This window comes from Maniola jurtina, chromosome 3, assembly GCF_905333055.1.
Source record: "Maniola jurtina chromosome 3, ilManJurt1.1, whole genome shotgun sequence".
Taxonomy (NCBI): domain Eukaryota; kingdom Metazoa; phylum Arthropoda; class Insecta; order Lepidoptera; family Nymphalidae; genus Maniola; species Maniola jurtina.
This window is the reverse complement of record NC_060031.1, coordinates 6,281,710-6,307,545: the sequence shown is the minus strand read 5'-3', so window position 1 is coordinate 6,307,545 and position 25,836 is coordinate 6,281,710. Positions and strand designations below refer to the sequence as shown.

At 36.7% G+C, this 25,836-nt stretch overlaps 1 protein-coding gene across 8 annotated transcripts; it reads right to left on the bottom strand.

Annotated features, from left to right (window-relative positions):
• Window positions 1-199: 199 nt before the first annotated feature.
• Window positions 200-25,836, bottom strand: LOC123881002 (GATOR complex protein Iml1). Of its 8 annotated transcripts, none has more exons than XM_045929503.1 (27): window positions 25,540-25,836; window positions 25,253-25,390; window positions 24,590-24,759; window positions 24,011-24,277; window positions 23,483-23,625; window positions 22,919-23,106; window positions 22,252-22,729; window positions 21,845-21,993; window positions 21,376-21,573; window positions 20,725-20,880; window positions 20,031-20,186; window positions 18,877-18,891; window positions 17,136-17,353; window positions 16,231-16,442; window positions 15,565-15,739; window positions 14,635-14,832; window positions 11,569-11,649; window positions 8,957-9,042; window positions 6,702-6,773; window positions 5,866-6,076; window positions 5,313-5,418; window positions 4,579-4,800; window positions 4,043-4,203; window positions 2,652-2,820; window positions 1,841-2,072; window positions 966-1,065; window positions 200-451 (listed from the first exon to the last, which is right to left on the bottom strand). In XM_045929503.1, exons 1-27 carry the CDS (start codon window positions 25,580-25,582, stop codon window positions 248-250), a joined length of 4,548 nt encoding a protein of 1,515 aa, XP_045785459.1. In that variant the 5' UTR covers window positions 25,583-25,836; the 3' UTR covers window positions 200-247. The 8 variants fall into 8 exon arrangements, with proteins under 8 accessions (XP_045785459.1, XP_045785460.1, XP_045785464.1 ...); XM_045929504.1 differs by having other exon boundaries at window positions 8,957-9,039; XM_045929508.1 differs by lacking the exon at window positions 8,957-9,042 and adding an exon at window positions 7,270-7,313.

Sequence of the window (25,836 nt, the reverse complement as noted above, 5' to 3'; positions counted from 1 at the left end):
GGAACTTGGCATGACATGAAACTTGGAAAGTAAAATATCTAAATTCCTACAAAACATCCATATCGCTGATACGTTTCCGGAAGCGGTCTATCAGGCAAAAATTTAAACTATTAATAGGCATAATGCCTGAGTAGGTTACTGCGGCAGTGAAGCGGTACGAGAGAGGTGTATAGGATATTGATAAAAATAAAAATATAGGTAAGTTATAATATATATATATATATTTACTACAAAATTACAAAACATTTCAACAACACTGAATCCCTGTTGCCTTTTCCCGAATTTCCCAACATTGATCCCAGAACTGGCTTAATCTTTGCTCATGATTTGCACAAAAGTGCTTGAAATCTCGTAGCATTCGCATTTGAAACACTTCGTCGCCGGCTGCGGGAGCTTGCGAACCTTTCCACTTCTTGGATATCATGTGATTCCAGGACCATAAAAACCCCATCTGAAAGTAGACAAAGAATGAATATACCATAGCGTACATGCGAAAGAAGTGAAACTTCTTTGGGTTTTAATCATAATTCATAAACACGCTAATAAAATTGAAAGATCACATTAAAAGTAATGGTTTGGTCACCATATTATGCCCACATTGTGATATCTTAGGCGACACTATTGTTTTTTGGTGTTAGTCCTACAACATTCTCAAACTGGTATTTCACCAGAGCAACATTCTCATTCACAACGGAGTCTATAAAAAAGAGATTAATTAAATCGATTGTTGACTGAATTTTTAGATCACTGACCGCAAGGTCGCTTGGATTTTGTTGCAGTAAGCCAATACCCATTCAGCAGGACGATTCAGAACACTCGATTCGGTAAGTTATCGTTCGACAAGATGTACTTTTCAATGAAAAACGAATGTTATCGAACGACAACTTACCGAATCGAGTGTTCTGAATCCCCCGGCTGAACGAAAAAAAAATCGCAGTCTACAGAACTATAGATTCTTTTCTTACCCTTCGCGTGTTATCATAACAGTCTTTATTCTTCACGTCGACGTGCCGCGTTATGTAGCCCTCGTGTGGACTGGGCGCGGCTTCTGGATGTACAGGATATCTACAATTTTATAAGAAACAAACATTGGGTAAGTATACATAAATAATTTAAAATTAAATGGGATATATTTATTTGTACAAGAATACTAATTTATTAGCCATGTTAGTACTAACTAAGCGCAAAGCTTGTACTAGTAGGCACGACAATGGGTGGGGTTTGAACCACCGACCTTTCGGATTTCAAGAGGCTTGCACTGCTACAAATATATTAGGCATTGCATTAAATGGTACAAGTTTGAACCTATATGACTTTATGTACATAGTGTCGAAATAGCTTAACATCTTTAGATTAGATTAGAATACAAACGAGTATTTAACGTTTACTCATCCGGATCATAAATCACTATGTATTGATTGATGTTGGTAATAAGTAATATAATATTTTCTACAAAGGTCTTTGTAGACGAGTTTAAAGTTCATTGGACTTTGACGCCCGCCTGGGCCGCCTTTGCGCGTTAAACAAACAGTTAGTGACTCAAAATGGTTAATGTCCACCGATATTTTTAGCTGTCATTTGTATGGGATTACTGCTCTCAGTATTACGTAATCCCATAATAACTTCTTTCATATTCAAAATACTTTTATTCAATTAGACTTTTAAAAGTACTTTTAAATCGTCAAAAGTATCTACCACTGGTTCGAAATGCTTTTCCTACCGAGAATTAGCAAGAAACTCGGCGGTTGCTCTTTTTGTATCTTTCCGTGGATAATATCTGCAGTAGGAAATACTTTCAAGCACAAAACTTTAATCAATAAAAATATAAATGAAGTTTTACCTGCCAGCATTGACCAGTTTATTTACAGGTTTGGCCCTCAGCCCTTTCTGTTCGGATTTCACAGTGGTGGGTATCAGTATGAACATGTTCCCGGTGAGGTGCACATACAGATGGTCGCCGACGTCGGCCGCGTGGGAGGTGCTCTCCACCGTACATTTGATAAAGCCGAAGCGACCTACTATCGCTTCTTGGAAGAGGAATAGTCTCTCCAGCCATGTTTCTTCTGTGAAGCCTGAAACAAGGTTTTGAGCATTAATTCATACTTCTACACTAATATTATGAATGAGAAAGTGTGTCTGTCTGTTGTCTTTTCACGGCCTATCCGTTTAACGACGAAAGTTACAAAAATAGTTCACATCCCAGAGAAGAACAAAAGCTACTTTTTATTCCGAAAAATCAAAGAGTTTCTACGGAATTTTTAAAAGCCGCCGCGTTTAACCGAATTTGACAATAGGTACAGAGATAGCTTCTGGAGATTTGGGCATAAGCTCTTTTTAACTTGAAAACAACAATATATAATTGAACAATATAATTTCAGTTGGCGAAAAATGTGTTGCGGACAACAAAAGCGACATCAGATGAGGAATACCGCGTTATCATCACATTATTGGCAGGCGTCAAATGTTACCTAAATTTGACGGTAGGTAGTCTATGAAACGTCAATTTTTCTTTGATTTCACCTCGCCCATAGCCTATTTGACATATCGTCGATGCAGGATCAAACCGAGCGTTCCCTCACTCTAGTTCACTATGCTACTCTTTCGTATATTAGGCTGACGTGGATAAAAGAATGATTACAATACAAGCGTACCCTCAAACAAGGCGCTTTTCCCTCTTAACAGCGGTTCTTCATTTAAAGGAACGTAAATGGGGCCGCGTAGAGGATCCGATTTCTCCGTAAACGGCAACGCGAGGGGGTCAGCGGGTATGGGCACCATTTGAAGACGACATGTTTGCGCTTTGCGGAACCAGCCGATTATCTGAAAGAGAAATTGGATTTTAAAACCTAGAAAATATAGGGATGCATGGAAGTATAGAATATAAAAAAATATTAGGTATGCTATTTTATTGTGGGTCATAATCATAGATAGGAACTGATTGCACTTAAAAATTAGCTATACATTGCTAGAATGATTTATTACTGCGTAATTAGGTGTAACTTGTAAGACGTGATCATGGTGAGGTGGAAAATCGGTTACAACTAAGAATTCAAGGGGTTTAGGTTAGGCATAATCGTCTTATCTTGAGGAATTTTACTGTTCATTAACTAGTATTTAGTAACTACACATTTTATATTAAGCAAAAACAAACGTGACATCTGAAGTACCATTCAGCTTGTAGAACATTTCAATATCAATATAAATCAAATACTTAAAATGAAAGCAAAAAAAAAAAGCGAATGCATGAATAATGCGATAAAATCGATAACCCCTTAACACGTCCTATTATGTGAGGTCGTTCTTATCGCAAGTTGAACTAACGACCTTTGACGACTTTGGCGCATATATAGGTACAATAACCTTTAAAAGGAGGTCACCTTATGGGGAGTAAACCCGATATTTATACATTTAGTCGATAACGATTGTGACATACAAACAAAGAAAGTCTTATCATCGAAATCTATTATGTTTGATGAGTTGATGATATCATTGGTTTGATGCTCAACGAACAATCCACTTTTTATAAATGCATATATGTGTCTATCTTATCTTGTCAATAAAAGTAAAATGAGTTCTGTCATACTCATAAGAATAAGATATTTTCCTATTTTCTTCCACTCTTTTGTTCCAAACGATGATTTCAGATTATCCTGAGATATAAGCTACAAGTTTCCCGAAATCTAAATTGCTATTTGTTATTTACCATTCAGCATTGAACTTCAGCAATGATCCCTATTCCCTACTAATATTATAAATGCGATTATTTATTTGCTCGTTTGTCCTTCAATCACGCCGCAACGAAGCAGCGGATCGACGTGTTTTTTTGCATGGGTACCTATAGTTAAAAATCTGGAGAGTTACATAGGCTACTTTTTATTCCGGAAAATCGACGAGTTCCCACGCGAATTTTAAACCTTAAGCCACGTGAATAAATCGTGGGCAACAGTAAATATCTCCTAATAATCAGATCCAATATCTGCCCTGGAATGGCCTGGAAGGAAGAACCCGCTATCGTTAGATTAGAGCTCGTTCAAGCACTCACCAACTCAGCGACAATATTCCCACTGGCGACGGCCCACTGTATGCACATTTCATAGGCCTGGTCGGGGCGGAAAGTGGCCTGGTAACGCGCGTGGCCCCACTCTATGCGGTCGCTTTTATTGTTCACGTCTATATCTAGGTGCGTATTTTTGTACAAGGGCACTGAAATTGATACAAAATATTGATGTGTCGTTGAATAGGATCTTTGGATCACTGGTAAGCCCCTTTCGTTCTTTGGGTTTTAAGTGTGTTAGTGTAGCATACGATCGAATACAGTTCTATATCCATACTAATATTGTAAATGCGAAAGTGTGTTTGTCTGTCTGCTAAGTTTTCACGGCCCAACCGCTGAACCGATTTTAATGAAATTTGGTACAGACTTAGGGTACATCCCGGGGAAGGACATAGGCTACTTTTTATCCCAGAAAATTAAAGAGTTCCTACAGGATTAAAAAAGGGCATCCTCTAGTCTAACATATCTAAAAAATTCTGTGAACTAGCTCTAAATTATTTCCAATAAACCAAAGATGTACTTACTGTCATCGCTCTCCAGTTGCATATAATTAGGATCAATATTATCACAGAGGAAGGCCGGAATACCGGACTCGTTGGTGACGGGGCTCGAGCCTGAAATGTCTATCGCTCCAAAAGTGGCTTCAGGAGGGAGCAACGGTGATCTAGGTCCGAGGACTTCAACTTCCATCCACTCGTTTTCGAAGCTTTGAAGGTCACCCAGGGGGTTAACGTAATCTGTTATTTCTGGACATAAACAAAAAATTAAACGCGTGATAACCTAGATCGAAAAAAATTGAGAAACTGGCGGGAAAAACAGTGTAATTGCACGAAATTAAATTTTTACAGTGGGGGCAAAAAAAATTAATGCAATCTGCTGAAAACTTTACTGTAATTGTACCGTTTTGATCGGAAAAAAAATTGTACTCAACTTTAGCACGCCACACGCAGCACCACACAAATCCCAACACCACTCGGTGCTGCTGTGTGGTGCTGCGTGGTGGTGGCGCGTGTGGCTTGCTTGTTGGCTGGCTTTTCCTGCATGTTTATCAGTGGGAGGGCGGGCGGTGCATGTCGCATGCTGCATGTTGCACCATACAGGTTTCTTTAGTTTGGCGGCTTATAGCAAATTAAGCTTTTGGTTCCTTGTATATCATGGACTCCCGCAAAATAACGCCTGCTTCTATACGACATGTGGCCAAGCAATCTTTAATAGCAAATAAAATGTTTGCCTGAAGAATGATAAACTGTTAACCTACCCTTACTATTCTTTTGAGGGAGTATATGGTACATATAGTACCCGGCTACGTAGCGTTTCAGAGTGTCACCTGAAGCGTGACAAATCATTTTTTCTTGTAGAAGTTTCTGAAAAAGAAACTAATTAAGATCGGCGGCCTGAGCAACATCGTGTGCGTGCGTGCGTGTGCATGTGTGTGTAATAAGAGTGTTTACGTCACAAAAATCAGGGATTTTTTACTCTTACCCAATGGCTTTCAGCACCAAATGTAAAGAAATCGAAAATCGTTTTGGCGCATCGTTTTGAGGAATGCAATAAGTTACAAATTTCATTCTCAAGTTATTTAATTCGGTTTTTTTTGCAGTCAAAGATAGATTCAGATCTGGTATGTGGCTATTCTCGAGGCTTATTACCTACCTATAGACAAGCCCCTATAAATAACCAATTTAAGCGTTTCAGAAGAACACTTCCTGTCAAAAATATAGGGATAAAAGAAATGCACGAAGACATAATAGTGACTGTGACTACACTCCCAGTAAAGTTCAAAAATTACTCCTGCGCAAAGAATTCCTTACCGCGCAAGTTACCTGCATAATTACTGTCGCTTTCTCATACGTCATGTTCTCCATATTAGCTTGCAGCCATTGAATGGCGTATATCGACACGAAGGTATGCGAGGGCAAACTGACTGTTTGTTGTAGGAAGCCAACGCCTAAACTCGGGTGGCGCATGCGCTCTAAGATCTCTTGTAACGTTGCATTGGCTTTCAACTTTGGCTCTATGACTCTGCAAACGAAAAAGCGTAATTACTAATTAGTAATTATATGCTTTCACGCAGTTAAGGTGGAAGCGACGGGTCTGCCCGCGAAATTCAAATTTAATTTGGTTTTTCGCATTTTTTAAACTAATACGACAACGTAGGCTTATGGCATTTTCAATTGCGACAATGGCAGTATCATCCTCACAGGTTTATATAAAAATCTTTACTTGAAAGGGTCCAGTTTAAGAAATTAGCTCTAGTATCGACTAATGTGTCAGAATTAGTCGATACTACAGCTAATTTCTTAACCTGGACCCTTACCCTTCTTAAAATGTCTTCACTGACGTTATGAAGCTTTTTTATTCGCACGCCCATTAAATATCTGAGAATAACAATGTTGCCACTTGCATTGCATGCAATCAAGCTTGGTTTCTCCGCGCTGCGCACCACAACGGTTCTGCTTAATAATCACTCTAAGGCTGAAATCTATAGACTTTAATCAGACTTAAGTCAGTTAAAACGAGATAGATTTATGCCAGCGATATAATTCTGTCTCCTTTTAACGGCACTTAAGTCTTAACAAAGTCAAAGTGCTCTCTATATATCTCAGCCTAATATTCCTTGATCATGGTATATGCTAAGAATACTTACCCGTCATCATACGTGTCGTCGCATTCACCTGTCTGAGATTGCGATCTCTCCAATACGGTTTTTGCAGCAGCTCTGAAACGTGGAGACCAACTCTCAATACATTACAATTCGTTATTATTATAAACGATGATTATGAGAGGTGATTAAAGGAAAGTTATAGTTTGCATTTCGCTAAAGCACCTCAAGCAAAGAAAATCTATGATGCAAGAAATAAAGACAATTCGAATGTAAGATTATTTGAATGCGAATTTGAGTAAGTAACTGAAGTTACAACGGCCAACTTTATCACTAATATCTTAAGACTAGTGTCCACTACGCTCGCCGAGCTGAGTCGAATCGAATTGCAATAATTCGTCACTTATTACGATCAGTGATGTGCCGTAGTGGGCCGAATCGATTTATTTGTCATATCAATCAACTCGTTTCGGCTCAATTCGGCGTGCTTCAGGACGACTCCAGGCTTTAGAATGTATCAAAAAGAAACAAAAAGAGGTTAACTCTTTAAACAAAATGTAACTTCAGTCACTCTTTAAAATGTTAGATGACGAAGGCTTGACAGCTTACTTACTTGGTCCCTTGGCTAGAATTTAGTGACTTAGTAGGTGAAACTTGCTGCAATGAAACATTCAATAAGGATAAGAATAACAAGCATTTAAGAAATAAATCTGGACAAGCTATTAGAAAAAGACGGGAAGCAAACTTATAAAACTTATTGGAGTTTGAAATTGAGTAAGATAAATTTTCCATTAAAAACAGGGTAAACAATAAACTTAACATTCTTTTTTTCAAGGCAGGAATATTAATAAAAATAAAGGAATATTGTGCAACATATAAAGGTAAAACTTACAAGGCCATGGATGACAAACCTTTGGCAATTTTCATCTTTTTCACTTTTCATTATTAAGCCCTGTTGCTAAATTATGTTTTAAAGGTATTTTTTTAATAACTTGCATAAAGTTATATGCACTTAATCAAATTTAATTTTCTTTAAAGGTACGTCATCCATGGCGAAATATTTGCTGAAAGCCGTAGGTAAAGATTTCAATAAGTTTAATGCTGGGGCCCGAGTGTAACTTTTCAAGTAAACGTGGGTTTAGAGAGTTGAGGTACTTAAATCTGTAATTTAGTATGGAAGGGCAAACATACAAACTTATTGAAATTGTGATACACAAATCTGTCATTAAAAATTGCTTACTGCGTTTTTATTAACGCTTAAAATGATCTGACGATACCTCTCCATTTCGATAAAAGCCCCAAAGTACAAACCAGATTAAACAACAGCAAAATCGGACACAAAATAAAGCATATACTATAGCGAGAAACTTTCTGTGGACTTAATTTAATATGGAGCCTAATGAATGACCAATGTGAATGGTAAATGATACTGAGTGAACAAATGATTGGTTCTAAGAATGAAACACCTAAGAAAAAAGCGTCAAACCATGCCCAAAAGCAAGCCAATGTATCAATAAAAGTGTAGGTAAATAGTGAGAAAACTTAGATTTTTTAATTTCCATTTTTAGGGAAGTTAATTAAATACGTAATCGAATACACAATCATACTTTTAATAGAATTTTGCAATAGAAAATATTGTTTGCATATTCGACCGACGTAAATTAATATAATTATTATGAATAGACTATGCAATACAAATATTTTAAGATATTTTTACTTGTTTTAAAACAATAACAGTGAACCGAAATAGTCTTTAAACATTTTATTTTACACTTAGGACCGGTTGCAAATCAAGAGGTTAAAATAAGGTTACTGTTAAAGATAGATCACCCAAATCTTTTGGGGTTGAGCTGGAAAAGTTAGCCAATTTCCAAATAAAATCAGTTTTTGACTCTGACGCAACAGTTCATGTTGACACACACGTCATTTCAAACTTAACTGTGGAGGTGGGAATACTAACTTCTGCAACCCACTTTGCTTGTATTTTGGTAGCCAAATCTAACTTACGAGTATGTTAACAATACTTTAAGCTAGGTGTGGACGGGTGATTCGTGACCGGCTGGTCAAATAACCGCTTCGGATTATCATACAATTGTTACAAATTGTTCATTGAAATTGCCGTTTGACTCACATAATTCTGCTGAACGGCTATTTAACCGCCGGTCAAATTTAACCGTCCGTGCAAGCCCAGCCTTAACCTTCTGATTCGCTCGTGTTCCAAGAGTAATTAAAAGGTTTGAAGACTGCTATGTTCTATTTGGATTGCCTAGTAGGAGGATCGTGTATACAATGGTACTGACATGGCTTCGACCCGAAGCCGCGGGCGGTCGGGCAGGCGTGTGCTGCCGACGCGCTCTCTGAACGGAGAGTTGGACACGCCTCCCTGCTACACCACACAACACGCACGTTAACTTACAATCACTACCTACTCACTTATACAGGTGTCCCTCCATAAAATGCAACCCCGGAAGGGGGTGAAACTAGACCATAAGTCCATAACTTATCAACGAAAAAAATTGTAAAAGAAATGTTAACAAGTAATTCTACTTTTTGTTTTAAAATTAAAAAATAAATTAAGATTTTTTTTCCAATGTGGACTCTATGTACGAAAAATCGATTTCTTCGAAAGTATTGAGTGTATTTCTTTGAAACAAAAAAAAAAATATGCCACATACATTGGCGGTGATTATAAATTAATAAATAGTTCGCAAAAAGTGGGTATAAATAAAGAATTAATGCATTTTAAAATGATTCCTTCGTTTAATATAGGTAAGTAGGTAGTAATATTTTTTTTTTTAATTTTTGTTTCTTTTGCCTTGATAAATTATGATCTAGTTTCAACCACCTTTTGGGGTTGCACTTTATCAAGGGGCACACTGTATGACAATATCTAATTCGATACTACAATATATCACAACGATACAAAACGAAAGGTCTTTGGACGAAAGGAGACCTTTATTTACTTATATCTGTAACAAAGATGGGCTGATAAAAATTTCTCTGTGGACAAATGATTCGCAATTTTTGTACAATGTCCTTGGAATGTGAAATTAATATGACCATTTTTACAGTGTCTCATGCAAATCCAGCGAACTTATCCACAGAGTACATTTCAAACAAAATGAATAGAATTTTCTAAGAATTTTTGTTCCTTGAAATGGTATTTAGCTCTAGAAACAAACAATTTTCGATGATTTCAAAATTCACAACTATATCGTACAACATATAAATGCAAGAACTATTGTACAATAGACAATAATACAAGATGCCTAAGAAGGATCACATAAACAAGGGTGGAGGGGAAAGCAAATGCATTATATCATACAGGTTTAAAACCACGAGTACTGCCGCGGAATAGTATGTTTATATTTATAAATAAATAATAAAAGGGAAGGCGTTTGTTGCTATTGGGTCTTATTCCGTAAAAACCAAACGTTGCAAAATAGAAAAAAAAAAAATATGTAGAATGAAACTTCCAAAAACTGATCTATCAATTATAAAATGGGGAATAGCAATCGATTTTTGGACGCTTAAGAAAATTGAATAAATATTATTTATCTAACCAAATCATTGTAGGTGCAAAATAATATTCTTTCCAGAACCCAATATTTTTTGGGGATATGAGCGTGCCAAAAAAACGATCGCCATGTGTTTGGATATAATAGAAATAATCACAAAATAAACAAAATAAGCTAGCCAACATAACTACAGAATATAGTGCAATTCGTGCATTATTTTATCCACGTTTATAAGCAGTGCTTTTATATACACAAAAGCATTCGTTTCAATTATATTACTTAGAAACTAATATGTTAAGTATAATGAATGTGATATCAACTCAATGTGCTTGCTACGTTTCGTTTGCAAAGAACTTGTTAAACCTCAAAGAGCACTAACTACTAACCACTGTTATTTTTTTATGTCGTAGAAATGATTTAATCAATGTGAGCTTTACAATGTTATAATTAGTTTTCAACTTCAAAGCAAAATCTGAAATACTAATTGCCACACCAGTTTAGTTTTTTAATATTTTATATACCCTATCTATTCTAAACGTCTCGCGAAAAAGGATCTCGATTGCTTCTAACGTCGAAACTTTGAAATCTGCGGATTTTCAAGAAAGCAAGTGAGATGAACATTGAAAAAACGGTGCTCAAAATTTTTAAAAAAGAATTAAAGCTCTGTGTAACTGAAAACGCTAACGATTGTATAAAATGATGGAGTAGAATTAAAATCGTCACCACTAACACATACGAATTTGAAACCCTAATATGTATAGTCCGTACAAAATGACTTCGCACGTGCCATTTTGACTCTATGGGTCAACTGCCATGTCATAAGTATGGTTCACCTTTAAAATAAGGACTCAAATCGTACTTAAAACATGACATTGACATCTAAAGTTAAAATGGCACGTGAGAAATAATTTTTTACGCATTATAGTTCTGTTATGTTCAATCAGATGGCACTTGACATATATTGGCTTGAATTTATGTCTAGGTTAGCGATGTTTAAACATTTTTGAAGACATTGTATGAATACATTTTTCATACACGTGTACGAGAATTTTGACATTTCTAGATCAAACTGCAATTTGCTGTGGCATAATTCAATAGGTATCGGAATTGCAGATACCGATGGTTTTTCTTGAGTTCCCTGCGATTATAGGTGCAATACCCGACAGGAAAGATTACACATCGAACTTTAGAAAGAGATTTCGGCTCCATAGAGCGTCGTCTCTGTCACTCCGACTGAGACAATGCTCTACCAAGCCTATCTCTTTCTAAAGTTCGCCGCTTTATCTTCCCTGCTGGGCACACAGCTGTGACATGATCGCTGCGAAGTCGGAGCCGATATATCAATCGACTATAATCTTTATAGTGAGGGTGGTAAACGCTATAATTCCGTGTACCTGCGCGTTCCGCGTGAGGATGGAGGTGGAGTGCCGCCGCCTCGTGAGCGCCGCGTCCGAAGCGCCGCACGCTCCCGCCACCTGGAGCATCCGTGCTGTATTCCTAACCCCATCCTCTGCTCTAACCCAAGAATCCAGAAGACCGGCCCTACCCTTAACCATTATTCACTTTAGTGTGTTCAAACTAATGTGACTGTGGTGTCGGCATAAATCTGTCATTTAGTTATAGGCAAGATCCCTACGTCCGTCAACTTCATATCGGACGGACTACAAAAACTCCAGTTTCAGGTATTTTTAACTTGAAAACTTAGACTGATTGACTGACTAACTGTTAAGACAAAGTGTCAAACCGATGTGTTTTTTTGTGGACAATTCCATCAGTTACACTTGATTTTTAAAATAACTGTGTATTAAAACTAATATGTACCTATATCTTCGATATTCTATACTTCTCTACTGAAAATATAAAACAAAGTAATGTTCGAAATACTGAAAACTGAATTATTTTAAACTAACTGACTATTAATGAAACAAAAACGATACAAGTTTAGGTGTAGGGCCGGTTGACTTGTCGTAAAATGTCGCCTCCGATAGACAGGACACTCAACAAATAATTAATTGATGGCCCGTGCTCATGAGGCATATTGTTGCAAACTATTTAGTACCGAAGGTTGTTGAACAACTATTTTATGTTCAATTTTATAGATTAAAAACACGTAGCAGAGCGTTTTAATAAAATATTATTATAAATATTCATGCAATTGTACTCAAACAGGAAATTACTATCGTGATGTCGTCTAATGAAAAATAGACAGGAACACATGCATGTGATATTATTCTACAAAATATAAAATTCATAATAATAGAATTAATTTGAAAAACACTATCTATATCATTTTATCCATTTATCTTTTTGATATATTGTCATATCAAAATGACGGACAGTATAATAAGTAGGTACAGATTTTTTCTACGCGAAAAGTCAGACATGCAACATGCCTTTAAATACATGAGACTAAAGACATATAATATTTTCATGTTTGAGTTCAGTTAATAAAAATATTCAATATTAGAAACTAGTATAACATGGCACATTAACATTGAACCATCAGTCTGTAAAACAGGAAAGATTTAGTAAAACAAAAATATAATATTATGACTGGGAAAAGATAATTGACTGTTTGTAACGCGAATTGCACTAACAATTAATTCAATGTTATCGAAATTGTTTCAAAACCTGTAAGTAACGAACTGAAAAGAATGTCAAGATTTTAGTATAAACAGAGTTTATTTAAAGGATCTGTATTTTCAATGATTGTAAGAGAATATCTGGTCGTTTTCTAAAAAACTGCATCAAATATAATTATGATCTCAAGTGTTTCAGCGAATAGTGAAAGTGTCAGCCAATCAGAAGTGATTCCGATCATTACACGTACTCTGTCAAATTACGACGGTACCCGCAGGGCACCAGCCTTTCAAGTTTACGGGTGCTAATTTTATGATAGGTTTATTAGATTTTTTTTTGCTGTTGTAGTTGAAATACATCTACCTTATTTCAGTGACACTGAAGAATAGTTATTTCCCTTACCATAAATCTTTAATTTGTCTTAAATACTTTTGATACGACTAAACTCGAAATTCCCGTTGAAATATATTATTTATCTATTTGAGGAAGATGCTTTACGGAAGTAAAGATAACAGGCTGTAAATGCTTTTCCATTAGTTTACATGCAGACATCAAGATTTAAAATAATCATTAATCATTTTCACGGTTTCACAGACGAACAGTGTCAATGTTAAAAAGGGCATTTCAAAGCTGAACACACTTTACGCACGCGCCGTACGCACCGTAAGCAACTTACGTTGAGTTCTGGATATGTGAATGACGTCATCAGTCAATAGAAGGCTTGCTGATGCTGACGAAATCCGAATTTTACGGTCGACGCGTGCTAATGAGTAAACACTAGGGCCGGCTACCTTGTCACATTCATCAACGTCAACAGAAATAGGGTAGGTAAGGAACAAAATGGCACACCTTGGCATCAAATGGTGTTTTGGAATAAAAATACTCTAACAAATCTCGTGCTGCCCGTAAACTGCGTCTTCTGCAGTCCGCCTATTTTTTACTCTGGTCATTGAACTAACTACGGATATATTGTAACTTTATAAGGCTTGATTATTACGACAATGAAGATATTTTGGTTTTTTTTTGCATTCTCTACATTGCCCCCAATCCATTTTTGGTCAATAAAACATGTTAATTTTCTATTTTTTTTTTTTTATATATTGTCACGATTTTTCCAAAGTTTCATCTTGTCCCTCCGCCTGCCCTATATCGGTTTTGACGTCTGCAAATGCTACAAAATAATAACGGGGTCTAGTAATGACATTGCATTTATAGTAATAAACGATGCGGCGCGTGAAGCTCGTCTCGTAATGTGCGATCAGCTTAAGACAAAGTTTACTAAGTCTGTGCATCTATGAAGGATCATGCAGTGCTACATTTTCTACATACTGGGCAGTCGAGTGCAAATAACTCGCATGCTTACTTGGTTAGACGTGGATCTAATTACAGTTAAATATTTACATTTTTATAGACATTAAATTGTATCTATAGGATATCTTAAAAAAACAGTAGTAAAGGCTTGGGAGGACACAACGTGCGACGGCCACGACACGTGTTTTAACAAGTCAAATGCAGCTCTTTGAAACATAAAAACGTCAGATTAAAATGGTGCTTTACTTTGATTTAAAGTCGAAAATTCAGTGCCGTCGATTTTATCTTACGACGTTTCCGGCTGTAGCTTTATGGAGAAACATGAGATTTAAAACAAGGTAGTCAAGGTCAATTATACTTAAACGCTTATGTGATTCGACGATCGAAGTTGGCGAGATATAAAACTTTAGACTCGTACTAAGCCTACTTGTTCGTAGTGTGTAAAAGTCGTATGGTATGCGACTTTCTGACGTGTTGCAGCCATCGCGCGTTGTGTCTATCTTGGCCTTAAGACGTACCATACTATGGTTGTTTAATTGTCGAATTGTTTGGTCAATTTAAATACTTACCCTCTGCCTGTTGGGTCTTTTGACCTTGTTGAAGTAGGCTTCGGTCATTTTGAGGAATCCTTCCGTGAGATGGTCGAGGTCGTGTCGTGTGGGCGTGGGGTAAATGTCACAGTGCGTGGACTCGTCTTCGAGGATCGTCTTTGTTGCCGGGTTGTATAGCGGCAAGAGGAGGGTACGGAAACGCCAGTATTTGAGGGCCTGAAATCCATACTAATATCACAGTATAAAGAGAAACATAGTAGTCCGATGCCTTTGATTTCGTGGTATGACGACCACGACGACCCTTCAACATAGGGCCCCAACTACGGAGGCCATTTCGCTCCTTTGTCCCGCACTTACCACAATTGCTCTACCTAGACGGCTTCGTCGAACACCGTCGAATAACGTTAATGTTATAAATGCGAAAGTGCCTTTGTATATCTGTTACCTTTTCACCCATCCTTTTAAGAATACTTTTATTATACACCTTACTTTTTGTCTTGGAAAACCAGAGTTCACACGGGATTATTATAAACCTAAGTAATTCTTTTATTTTATTTTATTATTAAACTAATAGAGGATGCCCGCGACTTTGTCCGCGTGGATTTAGGTTTTTAAAGATCCCGTGGGAACTGTTTGATTTTCCGAGATAAAAGTTGCCAATGTCAATTACATGGACGCAAGCTACTCCGGTACTAAATTTCATAAAAATTGGTTAAGCGGATGGGTCTTTAGGAATCCCGTGGGAACTCTTTGATTTTCCGGGACAAAAAGTAGCCTATGTCCGTCCCAGGGATATAAGCTAACTCTGTTTTCGTCAGAATTGGTTAAAATGTTGGGCCATGAAAAGGTAGCAGACAGACAGACAGACACACTTTCGCATTTATAATATTAGTATGAAAGTATGGATTAGGATAATAAATTACTTAAATTAAAAATGACTGAACGAACTTCAACGAGAGTGAAATCGGTGTCTCCTCGGGTACAAATGTAGTGGTCCATGTAGTTCCAGTTGTAGTTCTCCAACTTCTCCGTAGTAAAGGACACCCAGGATACCTCGTATGTATCGTGGTTTGGCGCGTGGAACCGATATCTGTAGTGGATGTTGAAAGGAGGATATGGATGCCTGAAAGGAGATAATTTAAAGTTGAGTTGAGTGTCAAACTAGCTGTCAATAAGTTTCAATATCGCATGTCTGGGCCGATATTGATTAGAATTTATATAAACTTTTCTGGCTGTACTGACTTTAGATAGATATCTAGCCAAGTAATTGGCCGTATGCTAGAGAGCTATCACTTCCAGGAAACTCGGATAAAATTGATCACTGCCATTTGGTAAAAAACCGACCAAGTGCGAGTCGAATAGTGCTGCAGCCTAATATTTAACAAACATCTCTATTTTTATTGCATACAATCTTATCTCTTATCTCCCTCTTACGAGACAAGCCTTACGCAAGAAATACGAGAAGAAATATTTCTTGGATCACATGATCAAGTGAATCTGGACTGATATTATACTGACCACACATTATGGACTGTTTCATCATTATTTGCTTTGATTGAATTTGCTGCTAAGAAGTCAGCTAGAGATAAGAAACCAGCAAAACTGCCGTCTCACCTCGGTCTATACCGCGTGACGGTGATCGTGGAGCCTACAAGCGTCAGTTTGTGAAAGATTCTCCCAATAGACAGTAGGTAGATCTTTGTTGGTGCCGAATTGACAGACTTGTTACTCTGGGGAGCTACTTTTGACGGCGGCGGCGTATGAGTCGACGGAAATTGAGATTCTATTACTTCGTTTTCGCTTATGCCCACTATTAGTTGAAAGCCCTGTAAAGAATAAGGAAATATATTACGTAAAAAGTTTTTGAGTTTACAATAGTTACTTATGTTAGAAGTGCGGAATGATGAAAATTCCAGTCTTTACGTTTTAATTGCACAAATTTTAAATAGCGCCGAGACTGTAATTTTCAATGTTGCGCATTGAATATTAGTCTCGGTGCTATTTTACAGTACATTTGTCAGTAAAACAGTAAAAAATTGGATAGCTTAAATTCTACTGGATAGCTTTAATCTTTGTTTCATCAGATGACCTTCGCATTTTAGATGTCATGTAATTAGTAAGAAACAGAGTCCAGCATTGGACGCAAACAGGCTGATTGATTGATTAAGAGTTTTTCAATATGATGTATTAATTATGTAGTTGTATGTATTAAATATGCATGTATAGAAGTTCAAACGGCAATCGGAGTGTCATTAAGCTAGGACAAGGCCTTTTCTAGTATATAGATTACAAACTCTACATTAGTATCCCACGCGTCTCACCTTAGGCCACATCATCACTTTCCATCAGGTGTGATCGTGGTCAAGCGCTTGCCTATAGTGAATTAAAAAAAAATCTAGTTAAACACTAGGCACTTGCATGAACGAAGAAGAAGTTATCCAATTATCCATTTCGCTAGACCTGAAATATATGGAAGCACCCTAAATCCTTCAAAAGCGCAATAGGTTAATAAAACATACCTGCGCCAATCGCTGTGATACCAGCTCTTTAAAGACTTCCGTAGTCGTAAGAGGTTCCTTATAGATAGCTCTATTTCGCGCAAAGTCTGCATTCACATCGTCTGGTAGAAGATTGTAGTCCGACACTAGATAATCGTTTTGTAGAGACCGCTTGTCGGGGAAATAATCAGTTGTGATCGGCAGGCAGGCCGGGATTGTGAGTGACTTCCAGTCCACACCTGAATAGTTTATTATGTTTATTGCTATAGAATGTTAGTGATTATGAACGTATTAGACTTAGTGTACACAGAAGTGGCGAGAGAGGGTGACGCGGTGCTAAATCATATCCTCCATTGCTTGGTGTCCAACTGAACCCTTGTCTTCGGTCACCTTCGGCCAAATGGGCCGAAGGACTAGCCGAAGCCGAAGGCAAGCCCCACAATTGAACGAACTTTACGAATGGAAGAGGCGAAACGTGGGCTTACATAAAAATTCAAAATATTTTTATTCAATTAGACTTTTACAAGAACTTTTGAATCGTCAAGAGCATCTACCACTGGTTCGGAATACCTTTCTAAATTCCATACACTAAATACATGTGTACAGCCGGTACATTCGATGCTTGAAGTCGAAATCACTCACGATACTTTACGTGCGTCGAACAGTCAATAGCAATAGAATAGAGCGTTGTTTTAGTAATTGATGAACACATTGACACGACTTGACGAAATTCTCAGGCATAATTTAAGCAGACTACTTGTAGAAAAAAATCTGCTAATGACTATGCGACTTTTACATTCACATAAAAATCTTGGAAAGTATTATAAATAACAATAATAATTATGTATATGGCAATGCTTATTAGTGACATGAAATGGCTTAAATACGTATAGTTGTTAGTTACAATCGAATGCCGCCGAAATAAGGCCCAAAGCGTTGGTTCAACTAGTTGCTTTAATTTGTGTTAGTATATGTTGGTGTCGCATGCACTGTTTATAAATACATACAAATTTTTACCAAGCGAATTTTACTGTAATCCATTTTGGCACGTGGCTATAAGCACATGTTTCATATATTTTTTTTTATTAGTAATTGATTTTAAAACAAATCACAAAATTAAATAAGGCAGGGCGTCACACTTAACGGTGTTAACGAATAAGTAAACCGAATGAAGCCAATTGGAGTCATAGATTTTATACGAAAACTAGCTGATCCGACTGGCTTCGCTCAAATGGAATTTGATGTACTATATTCATAATACACAATATACAGATAGCTGTATTATTTACTATAGCCTTGCTTTGATTACTCAACGTTGTGATTTTAGACATAAAACAAAGTAACCCAATTGTTTCAAATGAGAATATAACTCACACTTTTTTACCTCAAATTTTTTTTTCGTGGTTTAAACAGACGTTTTTGATTGTCCCGTAAAACGCATGTGTTTAACGTTACTTTAAACCTTACCTAAAGTTTTTCTGGTAAGATTATTAAACAAAACTATGTTTTAGCTTATTAATTCATATCTCAGTGAAGACTTAGTTTGTCGACACTTCTAGAATTTATTGTTGCGTAAGTTTCATAGAATTGAAAGTTATTATAAGTTACCTTGATTTATATATTGGATTTGCTACGAAAATTCTAAAAAGCGAAATATATATTTTTAACAACCCCCAGAAATAATATTAATTAATATAAAATCAGATTCATATAAAGGGAGAGGCAACTACGTGATGCAAATCCATTGAAAGGGATATCAAACCTATAGCTCGGTTCGCTTTGGGCCGCATTCGATCCAAACGATTTGAAGATATTTTCAATGCGACGATGTCATGAAACATTAAAATTGAAATGAATATTTAGTAACATTACACTATAAAATAGGGTGAAATGATTTTTTACGTTCAAAAAATGAATAAAGGATCATTTGCACATGAGCCTTACGACTCGGCTATAGTGCTATTCTTACAGCAAACTGTCCTCGTATCTTCTTTGAATCATGTCCTGGATTAAAGTTATCACCCCTCTCGATTTTGATTGCCAACGTTGTATGGGACAAATGGTCGATTGAGGTAAAATGACAGCTAAATGTCAGGATCGCAATCACCTCTGATTGGTTGACTCGCTCACTATTGGCTACAATGCATTGTTGCAACAAGAACACTATAAATTCAGCCAATCACAACAATTGAGATTGTAAGAATGATTAATATAGTTTTTCCGCAATCGACCATCTGACCATATAAGATTCTATCTGGACATGATTCAAAGAAATAGCACAAAGATTAAAGTTGTTCAGTTTAGACCACATTTTTTTTTTTTGTTAATATTCATGTTTTGAAAATATTCATCCGTAAATGTTAAACTTAGCGCACTCCCCAGCGCCTTTCATCTAAACATAGTTTGGTTTAAATAGTATAATATGAATGTACACTAACCAATCAAACGAGACATAATTTTATATACAACTAGATGATGCCTGATGATGCCCACGAAAACGTAATGGATTAGATTTTTTAAAAATCTCTAAAGGAATTCTTAGATTTTTCGGAATAGCAAGTACCTTATGCTTAAGGCTGCGAGATGCACATTTATATCTGTACATATTTCATCAAAATCGGTTAAGTGGTTAAAATGTGAAAAGGTAATAGATAGACAGGCCAGACAGACTTTAACATTTATAATATTAGTATATGGATGTATCCCGTCAAACCTCATTGATTTTTTTTATTAGCGTGAAAGAAAATGCCTCTGCTCAGAGCTCCATGATATCACAGAATATCATGGAATTTTTATGGTACGTTATGTAACGTTATTTTTGTCAATGAATCGAGGTGTACCAAATAGACCCATGAGTTTACGTAAGTGCAGACATATTTTTACATGGGATTGTGGCTTGACTGTATGAATACTTACCGGTAGTTAGGGCCGGCGTCCACTCCTGCTCGCCCGTTGCTCCCCACAGGAGAGCGAGAGAGGCGTTGTTGGTAGTAGACGGAGCGCTTAACGCAGCTCCGAGTACGCTTAAAGTGCCAGATGCACTTATCATACGTTTGCGACTCATTATATTGCCTGCAAATACAATTGAAACCGATATCATACTTGCGAAATTACCTCCACGATGGTACCTTCCTAGTATTTTCATGTATTATTTGCACTTTTGCGACGGCAATTCTCCTTTCGCGAGGGTTATTTTAAAATCTTGTACCGTGCGGTTTTATCTTGAAAGTAGTTTAGCAGCAAGACTTTTTAATACACCTTAATAAAAGATGGCAGCCCAAAAAAGGGTTGTTTGGCGTCGGCAACCATTTTGTAAACAGACTGAAGTAACTCGCAACGTTACTTTTCGTCCAAAAGTTACTTTTAGTTTTAAATTAGTTTAACAAAATATAAGTACAACCCGGCAAAGTTAAATAGAGATTTGAGAAAAATAGAGTTTGCCGAACACTATCATTTATTCGCGTATTGATTCATTTATTGGGTGGTTGAATACAAATCAAACAGAGAAATGTACCTATTTACATATTTTTTTAAATTCAAAAAGGTAACTAATACGGTGCATTCGGTTCGCATCTCAAGTTAACTTTGACGGGTTAATTTAAGAAATTACCATCAACTTGGTAGACGGAGTGGTTGGTATTGATGTTGGAGGCGCCGTTTTCCTTCCCCATGTTGCTGTCGCAGCGATGTTCCTCGGGGCGCGAGGCGGGCTCGCCGGCCGGCCGCGCCTGGTAATGGTGCTGTTGGATCAGCACCCCGGTGGGACCTGATCAACCACAAAATAAACTTCATAATTAAACCCCCACTACTCCTTAAGCAATAAGGCCGCCTTTGCATATAATTGTTTTTAGTTTATAGTTTCTTGTTTTGTCTTGGTTTTCTACTCCTCTTAATAACCCTCCCTCTTTGGCGCAGTGGTAAGCGTTGTGGTCTTATTAGTGGGAGGTCCAGGGTTCGATTCCCTGCAAGGGTTTGGCATTTTATAATTTCTAAATCTCTGGTCAGGACTGGTGGTAGGCTTCGGCCGTGGCTAATTACCGCCCTACTGGTAAAGCCGTGCCGCTAAGCGATTTAGCGTTCCGTTACGATGCTGTGTAGAAACCAAAGAGGTATAGGTTTAATGAAACTGCCAAAGCCCTTCCAGGTTAGCCCTCTTCTATCTTAGACTGCATCATTACTTACCACTGGCTTGTTGAACACGGAGTTGCGAGGCGACAAGCGATTCACTGACATCTAAATATTTGTATACAACTTTAGTTACCTTTTGGAAATATGTGGGTCCACCGGCGTCGGTTGCTCGTGAGCTTGACAGTGACGTGGGAAGGGTCGAACGGGTTGATGAGCGCCCTGCCCGTCCTTATCACGGGCTTATTGGACACGGAGCTGCGTGGCGACAGGCGGTTCACTGACATCGAGGAGTCCGTGGAGTCGCTGTTGGCTTCGTTGACGCCATATTTTGCTGAAACAAAAAAATCAATTTGCAAAAATAATCCTTCTTAGTAAGGTTTTATAATGTTATAAAATAATTCAAAACTACCAATTTACTAGCTGAGGCTTCGTCCAGCTGCAGTCAGGATTTAAAAAAATCCTGTAATGAACTCTTTAATTTTCTGGGCCAAAAAGTAGCTTATGGCCATCCCCAGGGTGTAAGCTATCTCTTTACATCAAAATAGTTTAATCGGACGGGCCGTGAAAATGTAGGAAGTGAGCTAGAGCTTTAATTTACTCACGACTATTCAGTATGTCATTTCCCAGGCTGTGATGGATATCAGGGTCGGACATCTTTCTGTGATGAATAGCGGACACCGGCGGACTTCGTCTGTTGATGCCCTCCAAGCCCGCCACGGATGTTTTCTTCGTGCGAGCCACTTTCTGAACCCTAAAACCAATAAAAGAGAATATATATTTATTCAAGTAAACTTTTACAAGTGCATCAAAATTATTTACCACTAATTCAGAATGCTGTTCCTACCGAGAAGAAGCAACAAGAAACTGATAAAGAAACTTAAAGCGATTATAAATATGGATTGTTACGGCTATATTCACGTGTTAATCGACGTAACTACTAGGTTATTATGGCTCTTTTACAGCATGGATTTATATTAGTATGGATGGATAATAAATTAGCTAAACATACCATGTACTATGAGCCGGCGGCAACTGAAACACTTGCGCGTCATACGCGTCGTAGTCAAATATAGAGTTGTGCATATAATCGTCCTCCTTCAACAGTTTCCCTTTACACTCGTCCTCGTACATCTTTTTCAATGGCTCCTGACTTTTTCTCGGTGGCAATTTAATCCTCGGAATAAAATTCGAGTACGCAACTTTCTTATTAGTAGAATAAAAAGATAAGTTGATCCAATGAGGCATAGAGTAATCGTCTATAGAATTGATATTGCTGTCTTTATTATGGAACTTTAGTAAGGGGACTGCGTGTAAGGGTTGTTCGCCGACGCAAACTAAATCGCTTCCTACACCGTTGTCGATGATTCTCTGCTTTGTGACGTTGGTCAGCTCTCTATCGACCTCGAAGACACCTACGCCGGGTGTGATCACGACACTAAGTTGACCCGTCCGGTCGAAACATCGGTCCAAGTAATGCTTTTCGAATACTGAAAGTTATTGCAAAAAGTCCATTAACAAATACAACTATTTATTTATCATCAATATTCAATATAAAGAGTATGTATATTTCTTTAAAAATTGAACTCTCGTTAAATTATTCTTAGCTAGATGATGCCCGCGACTTCGTCCGCGGAGCGTTTTTAGGGCAGGTAAAGGTATTTAAAAAAAAAAATTACCATTTAAACTCATATTCAAAACTTCCAGGAAATTCCCCTGAGCTGCAGTAGAATTAATGGCAGTTGGTATTTCCATGTTAGGCCTCTCATGGTATTGGAGTACAATCTTTTGATAGTCAGTGAAAAGCCTTCTCAGTTGCAGTAAGACATTTGACCAATCTTCATACCTTTCATTCTGGACTGCCACCCTGCATTTGACAAAATAATCCAAGGGTTAATATGGAAAATCTCTAAGAATTCAACACATGTTTATTTTTTTGTATAGTAATTGCTTGTTCGAATACAAGGATCCAAGGGTTAACATCTCTAAGAATTCAATACATGTTTAGTGTTGTTTTATTTAGTCTTCGAATGCCAGGAACAGTAAATAATTTTTGTGAAGAAGTAAGATTTGGAATTTTTACTAAAATAAAGGTTTCTAGAACCAAAAAGAAACAAAAAAGATTAATTAACTTTTGGTTTTGTGTAAAAATCAAATGCAAACCTTGTAAATGTAAATATTTAATATATTTGTATTGTGTATGTTAGTGGGTTTATGGACTATGTAAAGTAAATGGTAACAACCTGTAAAAATCCTCATAAAACCGCCCCCTGTAGTCTTTCTGTAAGCACTCTTTCATGTGTTGGGGGAATTCCTCTAAAGTCTTAGCTTTATAAAATGTTCTTGAAAATAATACAATTGTCACTTCATGATTACTGCCATTTTTCTGAAAAGTATAATAATATATAATATAATATAATATAATATATAATATAATATTTTGAAGCTTGCCATCCTACAATAATGGTGCACTTTGGGTTCTAAGCTGCATCCACACATATAAAAATTTGTTTCGTACATCAGTTTGCCAGTGTTCTTACTTTTTAGGGTTCCATACCTCAAAAGGAGAAAGGAACCCTTATAGGCTCACTTCTTTGTCGGTCTGTCAGTCTGAAAAGCTTAGTTCTGAAAAGCTAGCAGACAAACAGATACACTTTCACATTTATATTAGTATGGATAAATATGCACTCATAATAAAGATCAAATCCCCGAAAATGTGATAAATACAATAAAGAGAAATAAATAAAAAAATAGTTGTAATCGAAACCTACCCTCCATTTAGCAAACAGGTCCGCAAGAAATCCATTGACAGCCTTCTCAAAGTATAAGTCACCATGAATATCAAAATCCCACATCTCAGAAGACATTTGTATGAAAAGATAAACCATGGATGTTGAGGAGCGGAACACAATTTTCGTGTCTTCTGTTATTACGCCACAAGCGACTCTGTCACCTTGGGACCACATTTCGTACACCTGGCATCTGATTGCACCTCCACAATATTCTATCTTTTTATTCAGGTACACACAAGTACTGACCTAGAATAAACAGTAATTGTTGATTAGATACTTTGTATACTCTATTCATACAAAGAAGTTAGTATAGGGCACTCTCATCACACAATCCAGTACACATGACAGACGAAAATCAGATGTTAACCGTTTTGAGTCAATTCTTTTGAGAAAAATTATTGGTTCAGAGATTGAGCTGTGAAAAGGTAACAGAAAGAAAGATACACTTTTGCATTTATAAAACATATCAATATGGATAAAAATATGGTCTCTAAAGGACCCATTTTTAATAAGAACTTTTAAGTTTGTTAACTAATTAAGTTTGTATGTATATTTTACCAAATGATTCTTCAGCCTCCACATCTCAGACCTTCCCAAGTACTGATCTTTGAAAGTCAGTTCCACAGAATCTAAAGCAACATCTGCTACATTAACAATATTCACATACACATCTGCAAATGTTCGCAGTTGGAAAGTTGTGGCAATGCTTTGCTCCACGCTGATAGCATCTGGAAATAAACCTTATAATATTTATATCAATGCTGGATGGAAAGTGGCCTTGTTGTATCTCAATAAATTGCCATAAAATATTTTCAAAAATTCATAACTTTGTTTTTACAAGATCACTTTTGACAGTTGATATACAATACAAACTCTATTTAGACAACACTGAAGGGACTGACATTTTATGATGTTATTGAGTTGTCTTTAAATGGGGAGAGGAAAAATCTGTATTGGAAAAAAAAGGTATATTTCAATCTAGTCTTAGTAATTACATAAATGAAAATTCTTATTTGAACACTATTGTGTATGGTGTGCTATTTTCGAGTGACGTCTTTTAATGCACTATTAATTTTGTTGTATTTCCATCACCACATCTACATGTTAACTTGAATGGATATGTTAACAATACTATTACATTTTTTAAACCTTGTGGATAGGTATTTTATGCCTTTAGCTCACTGAGGTAATTGATTAAGTTTCATAATGTAGAAAACTTACCTCTCCCTCGTCCTGGAGCATCAACTTTAGTAACTTGCAAAAGCAGCCTTGGGTAATCATTTTCTGGGTGATAAATTTCAACAATATCTTTTTCCTTTAATCCGGGATAATCTTTCAGATTTATTATCAGATCTTCAGCTTAAATATTATGAAAATTAAAAATAAAAGATTTCAGACGGCTCAATAAAGCACCAGATTTTTTAAAAGATATTCATATTGCCATTATTTTAGTTGTACCTTCAAATAAAACTTTAAAAGTAATGTTTATAAAAGGAGAAAATACTTACAGCTGAAACTAGACTGATGAACGATCAATTTAAAAGATTTCATTTTTGTTTACAAATATTTATGAGGATATATTGACGACAAAATGGTAACAATGGTTTAATTTATACTTATGCTAATTGATTAGTAATGTAAGGATTATTAGCTTCCATTGGCACTCACTGTTAAAAATAAATGCTTTTATTGGCTTTTGTTTGATTTTAAATTACAAATTATGATTTGTAAAGTGAACATATTTTGGTCTAACTTTGTGAGTGTTAAATTGTTAATTTCTGTCACAGATTAGGTAATAGGTTATA